General features: G+C 44.7%; 1 protein-coding gene across 3 annotated transcripts; it reads right to left on the bottom strand.

Annotated features, from left to right (window-relative positions):
* Positions 1–306: 306 nt before the first annotated feature.
* LOC133657313 (CXXC-type zinc finger protein 1-like) lies at positions 307–18,535 on the bottom strand. 3 transcript variants are annotated; one of them, XM_062058491.1, is made up of 14 exons: positions 18,381–18,535; positions 12,817–12,947; positions 12,642–12,742; positions 12,428–12,561; positions 12,178–12,336; positions 6,156–6,383; positions 5,976–6,083; positions 5,708–5,916; positions 5,428–5,635; positions 5,244–5,354; positions 5,132–5,181; positions 4,240–4,336; positions 913–1,065; positions 307–785 (listed from the first exon to the last, which is right to left on the bottom strand). In XM_062058491.1, exons 1-14 carry the CDS (start codon positions 18,381–18,383, stop codon positions 639–641), a joined length of 1,839 nt encoding a protein of 612 aa, XP_061914475.1. In that variant the 5' UTR covers positions 18,384–18,535; the 3' UTR covers positions 307–638. The 3 variants fall into 3 exon arrangements, with proteins under 3 accessions (XP_061914475.1, XP_061914469.1, XP_061914481.1); XM_062058485.1 differs by having other exon boundaries at positions 5,708–5,919; XM_062058497.1 differs by lacking the exons at positions 12,642–12,742; positions 12,817–12,947 and having other exon boundaries at positions 5,708–5,919; positions 18,381–18,531.
* Between the last annotated feature and the right edge of the window lie 2,731 nt (positions 18,536–21,266).

The raw sequence follows: 21,266 nt of genomic DNA on the forward strand, positions 1-21,266 counted from the left end.
TTTTTAAAGGGCTTTATAAATAAAGTTGGTATGGTATGGTAAAGCCATATAACTTGGCACATGACATATTCTAACTCTTTTAGCTAACTTTTCAGTCGTTTACCCCAGAGCCATATAACTTGGTATTTGACATGTGCTGCCAACATTAGCATGCTAACTTTTCTTGCTAATTTAACCGTTTTCCTCAGTCATATAACTTGCTATATGACACATGCTAACATCATCATCACACACAGCATTCTTACAAGTTAGAATTATGTACCCCATTATAATTAAACAAAATAAACCTGACTGACATTGTTTTAAGGTCCATTTATTGTCTTTGTTTTTTTCGCCCTAAAAACAGAAATTCATATTTTGTATGAAGTTTCTTGGTATGTCATTTCCAAAAGTGTTCATACAAAGTACTTGTTGTGTTTCTATGAAAGTGAAAAGGGATACGTGAGGTGTATTTGTGAAGAAACAAATATAAAAATGAAACACAATATGTAAGAAATACAAGATAATATGTCAACATTTAAAAGTTACAAATGGTATAAAACAGAAGGCTGGAGTTACAGATGTTTTGAGGAAGTGCTGCTGGGTTTAGCGGTGATCACAGCACACTTCCTTTCTCCCCTTCACAATAAAAGCCATCCCTAGCGGTCTTTGCCCGAGCGCAGGTCAGTGGTGATGGGGTCGTGCTGGATGGTCTGATGCAGCATGAGAGCCAGTAGACCTGCTCGATTGGTCATGGCGGCGCGTAGGCTCCTCTCCTGCTCGAACAGTTCGTCCAGTTTGTACCACTGAGGACACACACCCAGACACACACACACACACACACACACACACACACACACACACACACACACACACACTTGTTGGCGTCATTGGGTCCCACCGTCAAGACAGTGTTTAAAAAACCTGCAGTACCACTCGGACTCTCTCCAGGTCGACCTCAGCGCGGCGTAGTTTCTCCCAGCAGTAATGTTTGTTACACTTCCTCTTGGAGATGCGACAGAACTCTCCTGTGGGCTGGAAGACATCTTTGACCAGAGGACAGCCGCACACCTCGTCTGCTGCCACCTGCAGGACATCTTTCTACATCAACCTTAGCATTGGAACAACACTATTAGCATTGATGCCATGTTAGCATTGTTGACATGTTAGCATTGTTGACATGTTAGCATTGTTGACATATTAGCATTGTTGTCATGTCATGAACAACGCTAGTAGCATTGTTAACATGTTGACAACGCTAGTAGCATTGTTATCATGTTGACAACACTAGTAGCATTGTTGACATATTAGCATTGTTGACATATTAGGATTGTTGTCATGTCATGGACATATTAGCATTGTTAACATGTTGACAACGCTAGTAGCATTGTTGACATGTTGACAACGCTAGTAGCATTATTGACATGTTAGCATTGTTGGCATATTAGCATTGTTGAGAAGTTGTGGACAAAGCCATTAGCATTGACATATTAGGATTGTTGACATATTAGCATTGTTGACATATTAGCATTGTTGACAAATTAAGTTTGTTGTCATGTCATGAACAACGCTAGTAGCATTGTTAACATGTTGACAACACTAGTAGCATTGTTGACATATTAGCATTGTTAACATGTTGACAACGCTAGTAGCATTGTTGACATATTAGCATTGTTGTCATGTCATGAACAACGCTAGTAGCATTGTTAACATGTTGACAACACTAGTAGCATTGTTGACATATTAGCATTGTTGACATATTAGGATTGTTGTCATGTCATGGACATATTAGCATTGTTAACATGTTGACAACACTAGTAGCATTGTTGACATATTAGCATTGTTGACATGTTGACAACGCTAGTAGCATTGTTGACATGTTAGCGTTGTTGGCATATTAGCTTTGATGACATATTAGCATTGATGACATATTAGCATTGTTGAGAAGTTGTGGACAAAGCCATTAGCATAGACATATTAGGATTGTTGACATATTAGCATTGTTGACATATTAGGATTGTTGTCATGTCATGGACAACGCTAGTAGCATTGTTGACATATTAGCATTGTTAACATGTTGACAACGCTAGTAGCATTGTTGACATATTAGCTCTGATGACATATTAGCATTGATGACATATTAGCATTGTTGCGAAGTTGTGGATAAAACCATTAGCATTGACATATTAGGATTGTTGACATATTAGCATTGTTGACATATTAGCATTGTTGACATATTAGGATTGTTGTCATGTCATGGACAACGCTAGTAGCATTGATGACATATTAGCATTGTTAACATGTTGACAACGCTAGTAGCATTGTTGACATATTAGCATTGATGACATATTAGCATTGATGACATATTAGCATTGTTGAGAAGTTGTGGACAAAGCCATTAGCATTGACATATTAGGATTGTTGACATATTAGCATTGTTGACATATTAGGATTGTTGTCATGTCATGGACAACGCTAGTAGCATTGTTGACATATTAGCATTGTTAACATGCTGAAAATGCTAGTATCATTGTTGACATATTAGCATTGTTGGCATATTAGGATTGTTGACATATTAGCATTGTTAACATGTTGACAACGCGAGTAGCATTGTTGACATATTAGCATTGTTGACATATTAGCATTGATGACATATTAGCATTGATGACATATTAGCATTGTTGAGAAGTTGTGGACAAACCCATTAGCATTGACATATTAGCACTGTTGACATGTCGTGGACAACGCTAGTAGCATTGTTGACGTATCAGCATTGTTGTCATGTTAGTATTGTTGTCATGTTAGCATTGTTGACATGTCATTGACAACACCAGTAGCATTGTTGAGATATTAGCATTGTTGACATGTCATGGACAACGCTAGTAGCATTGTTGACATATTAGCATTGTTGACATGTCATGGACAACGCTAGTAGCATTGTTGACATATTAGCATTGTTAACATGTTGACAACGCTAGTAGCATTGTTGACAAATTAGCACTGTTGGCATATTAGGATTGTTGACATATTAGCATTGTTAACATGTTGACAACGCGAGTAGCATTGTTGACATGTTAGCATTGTTGACATGTTGACAACGCTCGTAGCATTGTTGACATGTCAAGGACAACGCTAATAGCATTTTTGACATGTTAGCATTGTTGACATATTAGCATTGTTGACATATTAGCATTGATGACATATTAGCATTGTTGAGAAGTTGTGGACAAAGCCATTAGCATTGACATATTAGCATTGTTGACATGTCGTGGACAACGCTAGTAGCATTGTTGACATATTAGCATTGTTGACATGTTAGCATTGTTGACATATCATTGACAACACTAGTAGCATTGTTGACATATTAGCATTGTTGACATGTCATGGACAACACTAGTAGCATTGTTGACATATTAGCATTGTTGACATGTCATTGACAACACTAGTAGCATTGTTGACATATTAGCATTGTTGACATTTCATGGACAACGCTAGTAGCATTGTTGACATATTAGCATTGTTGACATGTCTTGGACAACGCTAGTAGCAATGTTGACATATTAGCATTGTTGACATGTCATGGACAACGCTAGTAGCATTGTTGACATATTAGCATTGTTGACATGTCATAAACAACGCTAGTAGCATTGTTGACATATTAGCATTGTTAACATGTTGACGCTAGTAGCATTGTTGACAAATTAGCATTGTTGACATGTTAGCATTGTTGACATATCATTGACAACACTAGTAGCATTGTTGACATATTAGCATTGTTGACATGTCATGGACAACACTAGTAGCATTGTTGACATATTAGCATTGTTGACATGTCATTGACGACACTAGTAGCATTGTTGACATATTAGCATTGTTGACATTTCATGGACAACGCTAGTAGCATTGTTGACATATTAGCATTGTTGACATGTCATGGACAACGCTAGTAGCAATGTTGACATATTAGCATTGTTGACATGTCATGGACAACGCTAGTAGCATTGTTGACATATTAGCATTGTTGACATGTCATGGACAACGCTAGTAGCATTGTTGACATATTAGCATTGTTGACATGTCATGGACAACGCTAGTAGCATTGTTGACATATTAGCATTGTTGACATGTCATTGACAACACTAGTAGCATTGTTGTTATATTAGCATTGTTGACATATGCACAAGACTACTAGCATTGTTGAGATTTGACATCGACAGCACTAGCGTTAGCATTAGCACTAGGGCAAAAGGCGGGTCAAACCTTTGGATCTCTGGAATGTTCCGGACATAAGACCTGCAGGCGCTTGCAGTAGGTTTTGCTGTGAGGGTTGTAGACGTCGCAGAACAAGCGGGTGGCTCTGCAAGGTGGACAGGACAGACTGTGAGGGACAGACTGTGAGGGACGGACTGTGAGGGACACACTGGAAGGGACAGACTGTAAGGGACAGACTGTGAGGGACAGACTGTGAGGGACGGACTGTGAGGGACACACTGGAAGGGACAGACTGTAAGGGACAGACTGTTAGGGACAGACTGTGAGGGACACACTTTAAGGGTCACACTGTAAGGGACAGACTGTGAGGGACACACTGGAAGGGACAGACTGTAAGTGACAGACTGTGAGGGACACACTGTAAGGGACAGACTGTGAGGGACAGATTGTGAAGGACAGACTGTAAGGGACAGACTGTGAGGGACAGACTAAAAGGGACAGACTGTGAGGGACAGACTGTGAGGGACTGACTTTGAGGGACAGACTGTGAGGGACAGACTGTAAGGGACAGACTGTGAGGGACAGATTGTGAAGGACAGACTGTAAGGGACAGACTGTGAGGGACAGATTGTGAAGGACAGACTGTAAGGGACAGACTGTGAGGGACAGACTAAAAGGGACAGACTGTGAGGGACAGACTGTGAGGGACTGACTTTGAGGGACAGACTGTGAGGGACACACTGTAAGGGACAGACTGTGAGGGACAGATTGTGAAGGACAGACTGTAAGGGACAGACTGTGAGGGACAGGCTAAAAGGGACAGACTGTGAGGGACAGACTGTGAGGGACAGACTGTGATGGACAGACTGTGAGGGACAGACTGTAAGGGACAGACTGTGAGGGACAGTCGCAGAGACAGGCGGAGAGATGGGTGTCCTACCCTTCGATGCGTGTGGGGTACATGGATCCAAAGGAGGTCTGGCTCTCGTACTGTAGGGTCAAAGGTCAGCAGAGGTCACCTGAAAGCCAACATGGAGGGCGTGGAGACTGACCTTGGCGTAGCACCTCTCCATGTGTCTCAGCGCCACCTTGGGGTTGACAGGGTGACTGCAGGACACGCAGAAGATTTGAAAGTCGGTGTCGTCGCCCTCGCCTTCGTTCACCTGCGCCAACACACACGCGCACGCTTTTACTTTGAAAGGCGGCCTGACTTCCTGCGTAAGCGCGCGTCCTCACCTCCTCGTCGTGCAGCACCTGGTGCACCTTGGAGTTGGCGATGATGCCTTCCAGCTCGTGGAAGCGCTTCTCCATCAGCGTGAGGCGGAGCCTGGCCGCCTGCTGCTCCTTCCTGATTCGCTCCAGCTGTCTCCGCCCCATTTCCTCCGCCACGCAGGGACTCTGCTGCCACTGCTGGATCCTCTGAGGCACGATCTCGTAGATGCGACTGCGGACACGCAAACATGGCCATGGTCATGTGACGTGGCGGGAAGGATGATGGTGCATGCGTGCCACTGACTTGGCGGCGAGCTTCATGCCACAGTCGTCGGTGCAGTACTTGGAGTTGTTCCGGGCCGCCTGGACGCAGCCCGGACCGAGGCACTGGCGCAGGGTCCCGCCCGGCTCCTTGGCTCCACCCTCTCCGCCTCTTTCGCTGTGCCGCACGCGCTCCTTGTGCCGCTGCTTGACCTTGTGACGCCGCACCTCCACCTTGGGAGCGGACACAGACTTCTGCCAGACGGCGACAGCGTCAGTGGCGTGATGGCGGTCTACGAGGACCAGCTCACCTTCTTCTCAGGCTTCTTCTCGCGTCTCTTCACGTGCTTCACCTTCACCGCCTTTTTCCTTAAGGTGTCGGGTTCCTCCTCCTCCTCCTCCTCCTCGCTGTGCCACACCTGTGACAGCAAGACACATGACAGGAAGTCCCGCCTCTCACAACCCACTGGCTCCGCCCACTTGCTACTAACCATGTCTCTGAATCCAGCAGCTTTGTACTGCTTGTAGAGCTCCAGCTCACTTTCACTGAAGGCCTCCTCTTCCTCCTCCTCCTCCTCCTCCTCCTCCTCGGTCATGTGACTTTTTCTGTGGAGGCCCCGCCCCTTCACGCCGCTCGCTCTCGCCTCCTCCACTTCTTTCACCCGAAGCATCTTCTGCTCCACAGTGCCAACGTCCAACTTCTTACACAACCTCATGTGCTACAGGCGGAAACATGTGTGGACATGAATGAAACATGTCAGCTACAGGCGTCGAAATGTCTGCTACAGGCGTCAACATGTCAGCTACAGGCGTCGACATGTCTGCTACAGGCCTCAACATGTCTGCTACAGGCGCGGTCATGTCAGCTACAGGCGTTGACTTGTCTGCTACAGGCGCGGTCATGTCAGCTACAGGCGCGGTCATGTCAGCTACAGGCGCCGTCATGTCAGCTACAGGCGTCGACATCTCAGCTACAGGCGTCGACATCTCAGCTACAGGCGTCGACATGTCTGCTACAGGCGTCAACATGTCAGCTACAGGCGTCAACATGTCAGCTACAGGCGTCGACATGTCTGCTACAGGCCTCAACATGTCTGCTACAGGCGCGGTCATGTCAGCTACAGGCGTTGACTTGTCTGCTACAGGCGCGGTCATGTCAGCTACAGGCGCGGTCATGTCAGCTACAGGCGCGGTCATGTCAGCTACAGGCGTCGACATCTCAGCTACAGGCGTCGACATCTCAGCAACAGGCGTCGACATGTCTGCTACAGGCGTCCACATGTCAGCTACAGGCGTCCACATGTCAGCTACAGGCGTCCACATGTCTGCTACAGGCGTCAAAGTGTCAGTTACAGGCGTCAGCGTGTCAGCTACAGGCGTCAGCATGTCAGCTACAGGCGTCGACATGTCCGCTACAGGCGTCGACATGTCTGCTACAGGCGTCAAAGTGTCAGTTACAGGCGTCAGCGTGTCAGCTACAAGCGTCAGCGTGTCAGCTACAGGCGTCGACATGTTCCCTACAGGCGCCGACATGTCTGCGACAGGCGTCGACATGTCTGCTACAGGGGTCTACATGTCAGCTACAGGCGTCTACATGTCAGCTACAGGCGTCAACATGTCAGCTACAGGCGTCAACATGTCTGCTACATGCGTCCACATGTCAGCTACAGACGTCAACATGTCAGCTACAGACGTCAACATGTCAGCTACAGACGTCAGCATGTCTGCTACAGGCGTCGACATGTCAGCTACAGGCGTCGACATGTCAGCTACAGGCGTCGACATGTCAGCTACAGGCGTCAACATGTCTGCTACAGGCGTCGACATGTCTGCTACAGGCGTCGACATGTCTGCTACAGGCGTCGAAATGTCTACTCCAGGTGTCGACATTTCAGATACAGGCGTCGACATGTCAGCTACAGGCGTCCACATGTCAGCTACAGGCGTCAACATGTCAGCTACAGGCGTCAACATGTCAGCTACAGGCGTCAGCGTGTCAGCTACAGGCGTCAGCTACAGGCATCAACGTGTCAGCTACAGGCGTCAGCTACAGGTGTCAGCGTGTCAGCTACATGCGTCAGCTACAGACGTCAACGTGTCAGCTACAGGCGTCGACATGTCTGCTACAGGCGTCAACGTGTCAGCTACAGGCGTCGACATGTCTGCTACAGGCGCCGATATGTCTGCTACAAGCGTCGACATGTCTACTACAGGCGCCAACATGTCAGCTACAGGCGTCGACATGTCAGATACAGGCGTCCACATGTCAGCTACAGGCGTCCACATGTCAGCTACAGGCGTCCACATGTCAGCTACAGGCGTCCACATGTCTGCGACAGGCCTCTACATGTCAGCTACAGGCGTTAACATGTCAGCAACAGGCGTCAACATGTCTACTACATGCGTCAACATGTCAGCTACAGACGTCAGCATGTCTGCTACAGACGTCACCATATCTGCTACAGACGTCAGCATGTCTGCTACAGACGTCAGCATGTCTGCTGCAGGCGTCGCCATGTCAGCTACAGGCGTCAACAAGTCAGCTACAGGCGTCAACAGGTCAGCTACAGGCTTCAACGTGTCTGCTACAGGCGTCGACATGTCAGCTACAGGCGTCGACATGTCTGCTACAAGCGTCGACATGTCTGCTACAGGCGTCGACATGTCAGCTACAGGCGCCGACATGTCAGATACAGGCGTCGACATGTCAGATACAGGCGTCGACATGTCTGCTACAGGCGTCCACATGTCAGCTACAGGCGTCAACAAGTCAGCTACAGGCATTAACATGTCAGCTACAGGCTTCAACATGTCTGCTACAGGCGTCAACATGTCTGCTACAGGCGTCAACATGTCTGCTACAGGTGTCAACATGTCTGCTACAGGCGTCAACATGTCAGCTACAGGCGTCAACATGTCAGCTACAGGCGTCAACATGTCAGCTACAGGCGTCGACAGGTCAGCTACAGGCGTCGACATGTCAGCTACAGGCGTCGACATGTCTGCTACAGGCGCCGACATGTCAGATACAGGCGTCGACATGTCTGCTACAGGCATCCACATGTCAGCTAAAGGCGTCCACATGTCAGCTAAAGGCGTCCACATGTCAGCTACACGCGTCCACATGTCTGCTACAGGCATCAACATGTCAGCTACAGGCGTCGACATGTCTGCTACAGGCGTCGACATGTCTACTACAGGGGCCGACATGTCAGATACAGGCGTCGACAAGTCAGATACAGGCGTCGACATGTCAGATACAGGCGTCGACATGTCTGCTACAGGCGTCGACATGTCTGCTACAGGCGTCGACATGTCTGCTACAGGCGTCGACATGTCAGCTACAGGCGTCCACATGTCAGCTACAGGTGTCCACATGTCTGCTACAGGCATCCACATGTCTTCTACAGGCGTCCACATGTCAGCTAAAGGCGTCCACATGTCAGCTAAAGGCGTCCACATGTCAGCTAAAGGCGTCCACATGTCTATTACAGACGTCAGCATGTCTGCTACAGACGTCAGCATGTCTGCTTCAGGCGTCAACATGTCTGCTACAGGCAACAACATGTCAGCTACAGGCAACAACATGTCAGCTACATGCAACGACATGTCAGCTACAGGCAACAACATGTTAGCTACAGGCGTCAACATGTCTGCTTCAGGCGTCAACATGTCTGCTACAGGCTTAAAGCTTCTGTGAAAGGATTGCAGTCTACCTTGTTTGTATGCACATGTGTTATGTGAGCAAGTTTTAATGTTGTAAATTTTATGTTTTATGTGTTGTTTACTGTTTTTAATGTAACCTGGCTGCTGACCTCTTGGCCAGGTCTCCCTTGGAAAAGAGATCTTTGATCACAATGGGATTTTACCGGGTTAAATAAAGGCTAAATAAAATAAATTAAATTAACCGTGTCACAGGCGTCAACGTGTCTGTTACAGGCGTCAACAGGTCAGCAACAGGCGTCAACTTGTCTGCTTCAGGCGTCAACGCGTCAGCTACATGTCAGCTACAGGCAACAACATGTCTGCTACAGCCGTCAACATGTCTGCTACAGGCGTCAACGTGTCTGCTACAGGCGTCAGTGTGTCTGCTACAGGCGTCAGCGTGTCTGCCACAGGTGTCAACATGTCTGCTACAGGTGTCAACATGTCTGCTACAGGCATCAACATGTCTGCTACAGGCGTCAACGTGTCTGCTACAGGCGTCAACATGTCTGCTACAGGCAACAACATGTCAGTTACAGGCAACAACATGTCAGCTACAGGCGTCAACATGTCTGCTACAGGCGTCAACATGTCAGCTACAGGCAACAACATGTCTGCTACAGGCATCAACATGTCTGCTACAGGCTTAAAGCTTCTGTGAAAGGATTGCAGTCTACCTTGTCTGTATGCACATGTGTTATGTGAGCAAGTTTTAATGTTGTAAATTTTATGTTTTATGTGTTGTTTACTGTTTTTAATGTGACCTTGCTGCTGCCCTCTTGGCCAGGTCTCCCTTGGAAAAGAGATCTTTGATCACAATGGGATTTTACCTGGTTAAATAAAGGCTAAATAAATTAAATTAAATTAACTGTGTCACAGGCGTTGATATGTCTGCTACAGGCGTCAACATGTCTGTTACAGGCGTCGACATGTCTGTTACAGGCGTCAACAGGTGTGTTGTACATGCATTCTACAGGCATCAACAGGTGTTACACACGCATGCTACAGATGTAAACATGTCTGCCACAGGTGTCAACATGTCAGCTACAGACGTCAACATGTCTGCAACAGGTGTGTTGTACATGCATGCTACAGGCGTCAACAAGTGTTACACACGCATGCTAGAGGTGTAAACATGTCTGCCACAGGTGTGAACATGAAAACTACAGGTGTAAACATGTCGGCTAAACATGCTACAGGTGTGAACATGTCTATTACATGCATGCTACAGGTGTGAATATTTATGTTACACATGCTACAGGTGTAAACATGTCTACTACATGCATGCTACAGGTGTGATTGTGTGCTACACATTCAACAGTTGTGTACATGTCTACTACATAAGCTTCAGGTGTGAACATGTCTACTACATGCATGCTACAAGTGTAAATATGTCTGTTACACATGCTACATGTGTGTCCATGTCTACTACACAAGCTTCAGGTGTGAACATGTCAACTACATGCATGCTATAGGTGTGAACATATCTGCTACACATGTCACAGGTGTGAATATACAAGCTTCAGGTGTGAAGGTGTCTATTACAGGCATGCTACAGGTGTGACTATGTCTGTTACACATGCAACAGGTGTAAAAATGTCTGCTACACATGCTACAGGTGTGAATGCACACGCTTCAGGTGTGAACATGTCTGCTACATGCATGCTACAGGTCTGAATATGTCTGCTACACATGTGTTAATGTCTGCTACACATGCTACAGGTGTGATTATGTCTGCTACACATGTTACAGGTGTGATTATGTCTGCTACACATGCTACAAGTGTGAACGTACAAGCTACAGGTGTGAAAATGTCTACTACATGGATGCTACAGGTGTAAACATATCTACTACACATGCTACAGGTGTGAACATACGAGCTTCAGGTGTGAACATGTCTACTACATGCATGTTACAAGTGTGAGCATGTCTGCTACACATGCTACAGGTGTGAACATGTCTGCTAGACATGCTAAAGATGTATCATGTCTGCTACATGCATGTTACAGGTGTGACCATGTCTGCTAGATGCATGTTAGAGGTGCAAACATGTCTGCTAGATGCATTTTACAAGTGTGAACATGTCTGCTACACATGCTCATGTGTTCTACAGGTGTGATCATGTCTGCTACATGCATGTTACAGGTGTGAACATGTCTGCTACACATGCTCATGTGTGCTACAGATGTGGACATGTTTGCTACACATGCTCACGTGTGCTACAGGTGTGGACATGTTTGCTACACATGCTACAGGTGTGAACATGTCTGCTACACAAATTGCAGGTGTGAACATGTCTACTACACTTGTTCATGTGTGCTACAGGTGTGAACATGTCTGCTACACATGCTCATGTGTGCTACAGCTGTGGACATGTCTACTACACGTGCTACAGGTGTGATCATGCCTGCTCCATGCATGTTACAGGTGTGAACATGTCTGTTACACATGCTACTGGTGTGAACATGTCTGCTACACATGCTCATGTGTGCTACAGCTGTGGACATGTCTACTACACGTGCTACAGGAGTGATCATGTCTGCTACATGCATGCTACAGGTGTGAACATGTCTGCTACATGCATGCTACAGGTGTGAACATGTCTGCTACATGCATGCTACAGGTGTGATCATGTCTGCTACATGCATGCTACAGGTGTGATCATGTCTGCTACATGCATGCTACAGGCGTGATCATGTCTGCTACATGCATGCTACAGGTGTGAACATGTCTACTACACGCGTGCTAGATACATGTTTACACGCCTGAAGGTGTGCTCGAGGCTGTGTGTGCGTTGCGGTCACTCACCCGTGCGCGCACCTCACACTGCCTGAGGCGACACTTTTGTCGTATTTTGTTAGGGCCTCCGAACTTCTTCATGTCTTTGCAGAAGTCACAGGTGGCACAGTCGCGCGTCCTCAAGCAGGCGTTGCACTCGCCACACATGCGAGCTGAGCGCTTGATTTGCTGCGGGACAGGAAGCAGAGGGACAAAGCCAAAGGTTGTCTCGCAGCAGGTTTGTTTGTGCAAGCCAACAAATTCCTGGTTGCCAGGTTACCTGCTGCGAGCCCCGCCTCCTGTCCATCTTGGCCTGGGGGGTGGAGCTGCCGTCCTCCTCCCATTCCTCCCCGTCTTCCTCTGCCTCCTTTGTCTTCTTCTGGCGATACTTCACCTCTAGAGAGGGGTCAATCTCTAAAGACGAGGAGAGGACGCTAAGCGCTAACCTGCTAGCGGTGACGTAAAGTGTTTTGTTCACCAAAAAGACGAGCGACCTCGGCAGGACGGACAGAACCAAACTCTGATGGCTTTGGCTGCCTTCTCTGACACGCCCACGCAGTTGCCATGGAACCACTCTGCGCAGCCATCGCAGCCTCTGATTGGACGACAACAGTATGACAGAGTGCACAAAGGGCACAGCGTGGATGTAGTGCAGTTCGGGGGTATTACATCATAAAACAATTGATGTCAGACTTCCTGCATATGCAGTAGACAGGACGCTTTGGCGTTTCCTTGGTAACCTCCCCCTCTTCCTCCTCCTCGTCATCGACATCAGGGAAACGATGCAAAGCCTCGTCAGCCTCAAAGACAACAAACAATTCACTGCAGTTACTAGTTTACTTTTTCACTTCCGATATATGATGTGGAGCCTTGATGGTTGGCCGATACGGACATTAACCTGATACGATATCAGCAGGTGTCACACATACTTGTATTAGTTTGTAACGTGGAATGTTGGAAAAGCTTTGATCTTATGAAACGAGTCAAAAGTAGAACAATTGTCGGTATGAAAAACACTAACCTATTTATTATTAACCGTCTGGAATGGACTGTTTTTAAGTTGAAGTGGAGTGGTAATAGTTTTTTTTGCAAGATCTAGTGGTCACAATAAATTTAGGTCATTACGCAGTAAGTTGAATGATGCGGACACGTCTGTTACTGGATACTTTCTAATACGCTTCTGCCTTGGAGACTTTGTATGTGTAAGTAACATGAAACTATTCTTATTTGATACTTGTTTATGTAGACAAATGTGTTTTAGACTGTGATGTTGTTTCACTAAGCTTCTTTGCTATTGTGTGCTGAGTTGTTGTGTAGCTGCTAGCTCCTAGTAGCCTGTAGCTCCCATGTTTAGCTTTTGTATATTGACAAATGTGCTGTTTTAGACTGCAATATTGTTCAATTATTATTACATTAGTCTAGCCTGTGTGCTATTGTGTGCTTAGCTGTTGTGTATCCGCTAGCTCATAGTAGCAGGGGTTCTTGACCTTTTTGACCTCAGAGCCCACTCAAAAATTAACACTGAATTAGAAATCTTGATTTGAACATACTCAATCATTATATCTAACTTACTTACAGTTTAACAGGATAATCCTTGTCAAATGACATAAACGCATGTGTTAATAACAAAACATAATACCAAGGATTATGTAAGGCTGATCACAATCAATCACAATATACTGCAAAAGAAGGGACCCATAAAAACTGATGGAAAATAAATGTACATACAATTATGCAGTGCTGAAATAAAAATTAAAATCTAATTCAATTAATAATAATAATTACATATAATTTTTTTTAATGAAAAACGAAAATACAGCTTCACCACTTAAGTCGTATTTTTTGAGCTTAGCAAACTTCTCTATGACTTAAGCCTTAGACTTCTTCTGTTTATTTGATTTTGTCAATACTGCCACAAGTGGAGGAAAAGGGTATTACAACTGTGTACCGCGTCGGCCCAAATAGACTCCAGCTGAAAACGATATTTTTGCCAGCCCTCTAGGCCCAACAACGGTCACTGGACTATAGCCGAGCATGTGCATCTTTTGTAAACGACTCGACTAAAATAGAAGAAAGTGTGTGCTTATTGGAGGACATTTAGATGCTAACTTTGCACAAGTAAACACACTGCATGACGACTTGTATCAGACATGACGATATTGTCCCCTATTTTTTCTTTGCTGATATCAGACTAATATCAATATTGGATCGGGGCACCCCTACCGCGGTTAAGTTAAAGGCCTACTGAAATTAATTTTATTTATTCAAACGGGGATAGCAGATCCATTCTGTGTCATACTTGATCATTTCGCGATATTGCCATATTTTTGCTGAAAGGATTTAGTAGTGAACATCGACGATAAAGTTCGCAACTTTTGGTCGCTGATAAAAAAAAGCCTTGCCTGTACCGGAATTAGCGTGACGTCGCAGGTTGAAAGGCTCCTCACATTTCCCCATTGTTTTCAATGATGGCCGCCAGCAGCGAGAGTGATTTGGACCGAGAAAGCGACGATTACCCCATTAATTTGAGCCAGGATGAAAGATTTGTGGATGAGGAACGTGAGAGTGAAGGATTAGAGTGCAGTGCAGGACGTATCTTTTTTCGCTCTGACCGTAACTTAGGTACAAGGGCTCATTGGAATCCACACTCCCCCTTTTTTCTATTGTGGATCACAGATTTGTATTTTAAACCACCTCGGATACTATATCCTCTTGAAAATGAGAGTCGAGAACGTGAAATAGACATTCAGTTACTTTTATCTCCACGACAATACATCGGCGAAGCACTTTAGCTACGGAGCTAACGTGATAGCATCGTGCTTAACTGCATATAGAAACAGACGAAATAAGCCCCTGACTGGAAGGATAGACAAGATCAACAATACTACCAAACTCTGGACCTGTAACCACACGGTTAATGCTGTACCGCCTGGCGAAGCCTAGCAATGCTGTTGCTAACGACGCCATTGAAGCTAACTTAGCTACGGGACCTCGACAGAGCTATGCTAAAAACATTTGCTCTCCACCTACGCCAGCCCTCATCTGCTCATCAACACCCATGCTCACCTGCGTTCCAGCGATCGACGGCGCGACGAAGGACTTCACCCGATCATCGATGCGGTCGGCGGCCCGGAGACGGAGGAAGTCAAGGTGAGGACAGCTGCGCGGGCGGCGGCGGGCGTAGTAGCTTTCGACGACACCCCGGCCGCCATCAGAGTCGGCAAGAAACATATATTTCCCCAAAGTTACGTACGTGACATGCACATAGCGACACGCACGTACGGGCAAGCGATCAAATGTTTGGAAGCCAAAGCTGTAGTCACGGTAGCGCGTCTGCTATGCAACTCAAAGTCCTCCTGGTTGTGTTGCTGTAGCCAGCCGCTAATACACCGTTCCCACCTACAGCTTTCTTCTTTGCAGTCTCCATTGTTAATTGAACAAATTGCAAAAGATTCACCAACACAGATGTCCAGAATACTGTGGAATTTTGCGATGAAAACAGAGCTGTTTGTATTGGGATACAATGGTGTCCGAATACTTCCGCTTCAACCCTTGACGTCACGCGCAAATGTCTTCATACCTAGACGTTTTCAGCCGGAAGTTTCCCGGGAAATTTAAAATTGCACTTTATAAGTTAACCCGGCCGTATTGGCATGTGTTGCAATGTTAAGATTTCATCATTGATATATAAACTATCAGACTGCGTGGTCGGTAGTAGTGGGTTTCAGTAGGCCTTTAAAGTCTAGTGATTCCACTATGGATATTGGTAAAACGACCACAGAACTTTCCTCCAGAAGGTCTTATTTTGGTCCATGTGATGTCAGATGAAACAAAAATTTAGCTGTTTGGCCACAATACCCAGCAATATGTTTGGAGGAGAAAAGGTGAGGCCTCTAATCCCAGGAACACCATCCTACCTTCAAGCATGGTGGTGGTAGTACTATGCTCTGGGCCTGTTTTGTTGCCAATGGAACTGGTGTTTTACAGACAGTAAATGGGACAATGACAAAGGAGGATTACCTCCAAATTCTTCAGGACAACCTAAAATCATCAGCCCGGAGGTTGAGTCTTGGGCGCAGTTGGGTGTTCCAACAGGACAATGACCCCAAACACATGTCAAAAGTGGTAAAGGAATGGCTAAATCAGACTAGAATTAAGGTTTTAGAATGGCCTTCCCAAAGTCCTGACTTAAACGTGTGGACAATGCTGAAGAAACAAGTCCATGTCAGAAAACCAACAAATTTAGCTGAACTGCACCAATTTTGTCAAGTGGAGTGGTGAAAAATTCAACCAGAAGCTCGTGGATGGCTACCAAAAGCGCCTTATTGCAGTGAAACTTGCCAAGGGACATGTAACCAAATATTAACATTGCTGTATGTATACTTTTGACCCAGCAGATTTGGTCACATTTTTAGTAGACCCATACTAAATTCATAAAATAACCAAACTTCATGAATGTTTTTGTGACCAACAAGTATGTGCTCCAATCACTCTATCACAAAAAAATAAGAGTTGTAGAAAGTATTGGAAACTCAAGACAGCCATGACATTATGTTCTTTACAAGTGTATGTAAACTTTTGACCACGACTGTGTGTATATATATATATACATACAACCGGGCCCTCGGCCAAATTGTTTTAACCCAATGCGGCCCCCAAGTCAAAATGTTTGGGGACCCCTGGTCTAGTGTCTGCTCTGCAGTGCTGTGTTAATTGTGTGCTAAGTGTATTGAAATGTCTTATTCTAGCATCATACTAGCATCATACTGTGTGTTTTTGAGCCGGTGCCATTGCATCATACTGTCATGTTTGTAAATCTGACTTGTGAGTCAGTGACTTAGCATCATACTGTATGTGTGTAAATCTGACTAGTGGGTCAGTGCCTCCCCAACCTCAAATCTCAGTGCACGTCACTGGTTTGCAGTGAGTAAGTACTTTGTCGATATCCATATGAACTTGAAAATAAACTGTAAAAGCCCAATAATGAATAGATGAGAGCTACCGGACTGTTTGATACTAAAAAATTTTAGTTAATCGTAAATACCAAATTCAAATTGATATGCAACATTAACTCAGGAGTACATTATATAAAAAATACCTAAAAAAACAAAAACTAATAAAATTATTTGTGCTGATTTTTTTGGTTAAAATGAGGACGTCAAAATAAATGCAAACAATAATGGCACCCACTATTTGAGAAGCATTGTATTATGGGGTGGCACAGGGGTTAGTGCATGTGCCTTACAATACGAAGGTTCTGAGTTCAATCCCGTGCTTGGGATCTTTCTGTGTGGAGATCGCATGTTCTCCCCGTGACTGCGTGGGTTCCCTCCGGGTACTCCGGCTTCCTCCCACCTCCAAAGACATGCACCTGGGGATAAGTTGATTGGCAACACTAAATTGGCTCTAGTGTGTCAATGGGAGTGTGAATGTTGTCTATCTGTGTTAGCCCTGCGATGAGGTGGCGACTTGTCCAGGGTGTCCCCCACCTACCACCCAAATTCAGCTGAGATAGGCTCCAGCACCCCCCGCGACCCCGAAAGGGACAAGCGGTAGATAATGGATGGATGGAAGTATTATGGGGTGTCAAAAAGAACAACAATGTACGTCAAACTGAACCGAAAACTGTGTCACAAAATCATGATAAAACCCGAATCATGACTTTTACAAACCGTTCCACACCTAATTGCAAACATTGTGCCTATGTAGCGGCCATCTTGGTGAGGGCCAAGTTCACATCAAAGGCTATGCATGTATATTGAAAATAAACCATAACGTGCTTGTTTATCAATGGATTTCTATGCAGTTTACATTATTGTCAACGTCAAAACATGTGATATTAATACACGTTTAATGTGATTATTTATCTAAATTCTTCTGTTTGATCGTGTTTTCTACAATAACAGTAGTTTAGACTTGCTACTCACAGGAGCACGTCCCAGCTACCTAAACAGGACGTGACGTCATGTGTAGCGTTAGCCTCTCTAGCTAGAATTAGCAAATGCAAAAACAAAATATAAGAAAAAAAGAAAAAAAAGACTGATCAAATGCTCATGACATCAATACAAACAAACAACACGCCCACGTGTAGCAGGGAAACAAACAATGAAGAAGAATGAAGAAAGAATAAGGAAGATACAAATCCAACATTGACGTCATTATTGTTCATCGGCACGGCTGTTTTCGGCTTCGAGATCTTTCTCTTCTACTTCGCCAGCACCAAACTCACTCACCATGGTCACGTGGGTCCCCCCCAAAAAAACAGGCCGGCCGTCGCTAAAAATCTCAAAATCGTAAAAAGGACATAAGTAGTCGTCTCTTTGTTGACACCATAATCACAAAAGCATCCGCATTGTCTTCTTCACTGACTCCTGTTTCCTTGCCTGGCGACAAGACGTGAAGTGGCAGCGACACTTGCAGGCCGGAAGAAGAACTGCAACTGCCCACACTTTTTCTGCAGGCGAGCTACTTTTCAATTGACCAAGTCGAAGGGATCTATCTCATTCATATATTTCATTTATATTTATTTATTTATGAAAGAGACGTTTTTGTTAAAAAGTAAAACATTTGTTTAATGATAATACAAGCAAGTTTAACACCAACTCAGTGGCCTTGCAGTTAGAGTGTCCACCCTGAGACTGGGAGGTCGCGAGTTCAAACTCCAGATACTACAAAAAATGGGACCCATTGCCTCCCTGCTTGGCACTCAGCATCAAGGGTTGGAACTGGGGGTTAAATCACTAAATGATTCCCGAGAATGGAGCACGCTGCTGCTCACTGCTCCCCTCACCTCCTGGTGGGTGACCATGGGGATGGGTCAAATGCAGAGGACACATTTCACCACACCCAGTGTGTGTTTAACAATTGTTGGGACTTTAACTTTAACACATATAGAGTCATTTCTTTCATGAAGAAAAGTAAATAATTTGGTGTATTACCTGATTCTGATGACTTGCATTGATAGGAGTCAGACTGTAGTGCTGAGAACGTCCGCATTTTCAAATGGAGGAGGAAAAAAAGTCCTCCTTTCTGTCCAATATATACATAAAAGTGGTTGGTTTTGGCATCTTATTTGTCCAGCTTCCATACTCCTTTATACACTTTACAACAAATACATAGGTGGCAAACTCTGTAGCTTGCCAGCTTGTGCACGCTGACTTTTTGAGACTCTTATTTTGTTAGCGCAGGCAGGATGAAGCAGGGCTTTTATTGTGAAGACAGGAACTGTGCAGTCGGTCTTTAGAGTTTTGACAGCAGGTACGGCAGTCTGTTGAAATAAAAAGTGTTTCTCGCCTTTCTGTCGGTCATTTTTTCTTAATAATGAGCTGGCAGCAGCCAGCTTCATCTCACAAGACCCTCGGGTGCCGTGAATGTCAATCAAGTGACGAAAGTGACGTCTTGGTGAAGATTGATGATCGCCAATTTTTAGGTCTATTTTTTTAATGCCTGGCTGGCGATCGACTGACACATCCTCCACCATCGACCGGCAGAATGCGTCAGGGACCAAGTTATATGACTCTGAGGTATACAGCGTAAACAGTTAGCATAATAACAGTTAGTATGTGTCAAGTGCCATTTGTATTTGGCTCAAAATTGGTTTAAAAAAAGTTAACATGCAAGTTCAACAACAAGATAATGACGCAACACTTACCTGCCTCACGTCAAAGTGGAATTTGATGAATGATATATTTTACTATTGTGTCAACAAGTATATATCCAGCATTACACAGTAATTATGTATTTGACATGTAAAGACACAAAAATGTCAACAGACAAAAAATATAAACCATTTAAATAATTTATCTGACAATGAAATAATGACTTTACACCTACAAATGTAGGCAAGGCAAGGCAAGGCAACTTTATTTGTATAGCGCTTTTCATACACAAGGCAGACTCAAAGTGCTTCACAGACAACAAAGTGAAATGAAAGAAAATAAAAGCAAAATTAAAATGCAGACAATAAAAAATAAAAACAGTGCAGACGTTAAAAGTTAAAAGATTAAAAGATTTAGCTGAAAGCTAAGGTGAACATAAAAGTCTTCAGTCTAGTTTTAAAAGTAGTGAGAGTTGGGGAGAGTCTGACATCTTCAGGAAGTTTATTCCAGCTATGTGTTGCATAGTGACTGAATGATGATCTCCCTTGATTTGAGTTTACTCTTGGAACCGCTAACAGATTGGTCTCAGAAGATCTTAGTGATCTAGAGGGCGTATATAGTGGGAGCATATCAGTGATATACTTGGGCCCTAGACCATGTAGTGATTTATATGTGAGCAGGAGGATTTTGAAATCTATTCTCTGATGTACAGGGAGCCAATGTAAGGATTTAAGAATTGGTGTAATGTGCTCACATTTTTTGGTCTTTGTTAGAACTCTAGCAGCAGCGTTCTGAACAAGCTGTAGCTGCCTGACAGTTTTTTTGGGAAGACCTGCAAGGAGACCATTACAATAGTCTAGCCTACTGGTAATAAAGGCATGTACAAGTTTTTCTAAGTCTTGAGCTGACATGAGCCCTCTAAGTCTTTTTACATTTTTGAGGTGATAGTAGGCCGATTTTGTTACTGATTTGATGTGACTGTCGAAATGTAAATCAGAATCTAAAATAACCCCAAGATTTCTGGCTTTATTTGAGGTTTTCAGGGACAGTGATTTAAGGTGTTGGATGACTTTAAACCTTTCTTTTTTAGCACCAAAAACAATTATCTCAGTTTTATCTTCATTTAGTTGTAGGAAATTTTGGCACATCCAGTGTTTGACTTGCTCAATGCACTGGCACAGAAGATCTATGGGGCGATGTAGTGCAAATAGCATTGGGGGAAATTAGGAGAATACATGAGCCACGTTCTGTTAATTTTCTCTCTGTTCACTAAACGTCTGTGGAAGTAGTGGTGATGGAAACTTCTTCCATTATCTTTTTTAGGGAATATGAAGTCTGAGTTCACCTCATAAGATCTTCGGCTAAGCAATTCAGTTCTTAGTGTGTCAGTCAAATGGTGTGGCCAGTTAACAGGATCTATGGGGGCAGCTTTCACAGGCATCTGTTGAAGCTGAGGATGTGTCTTCAGGTTGTTGGATTGTAACATTGAGTCTGCTGCTACTGCGTCGTTATCCTGTAGGA

This window comes from Entelurus aequoreus, linkage group LG01, assembly GCF_033978785.1.
Source record: "Entelurus aequoreus isolate RoL-2023_Sb linkage group LG01, RoL_Eaeq_v1.1, whole genome shotgun sequence".
Taxonomy (NCBI): Eukaryota; Metazoa; Chordata; class Actinopteri; order Syngnathiformes; family Syngnathidae; genus Entelurus; species Entelurus aequoreus.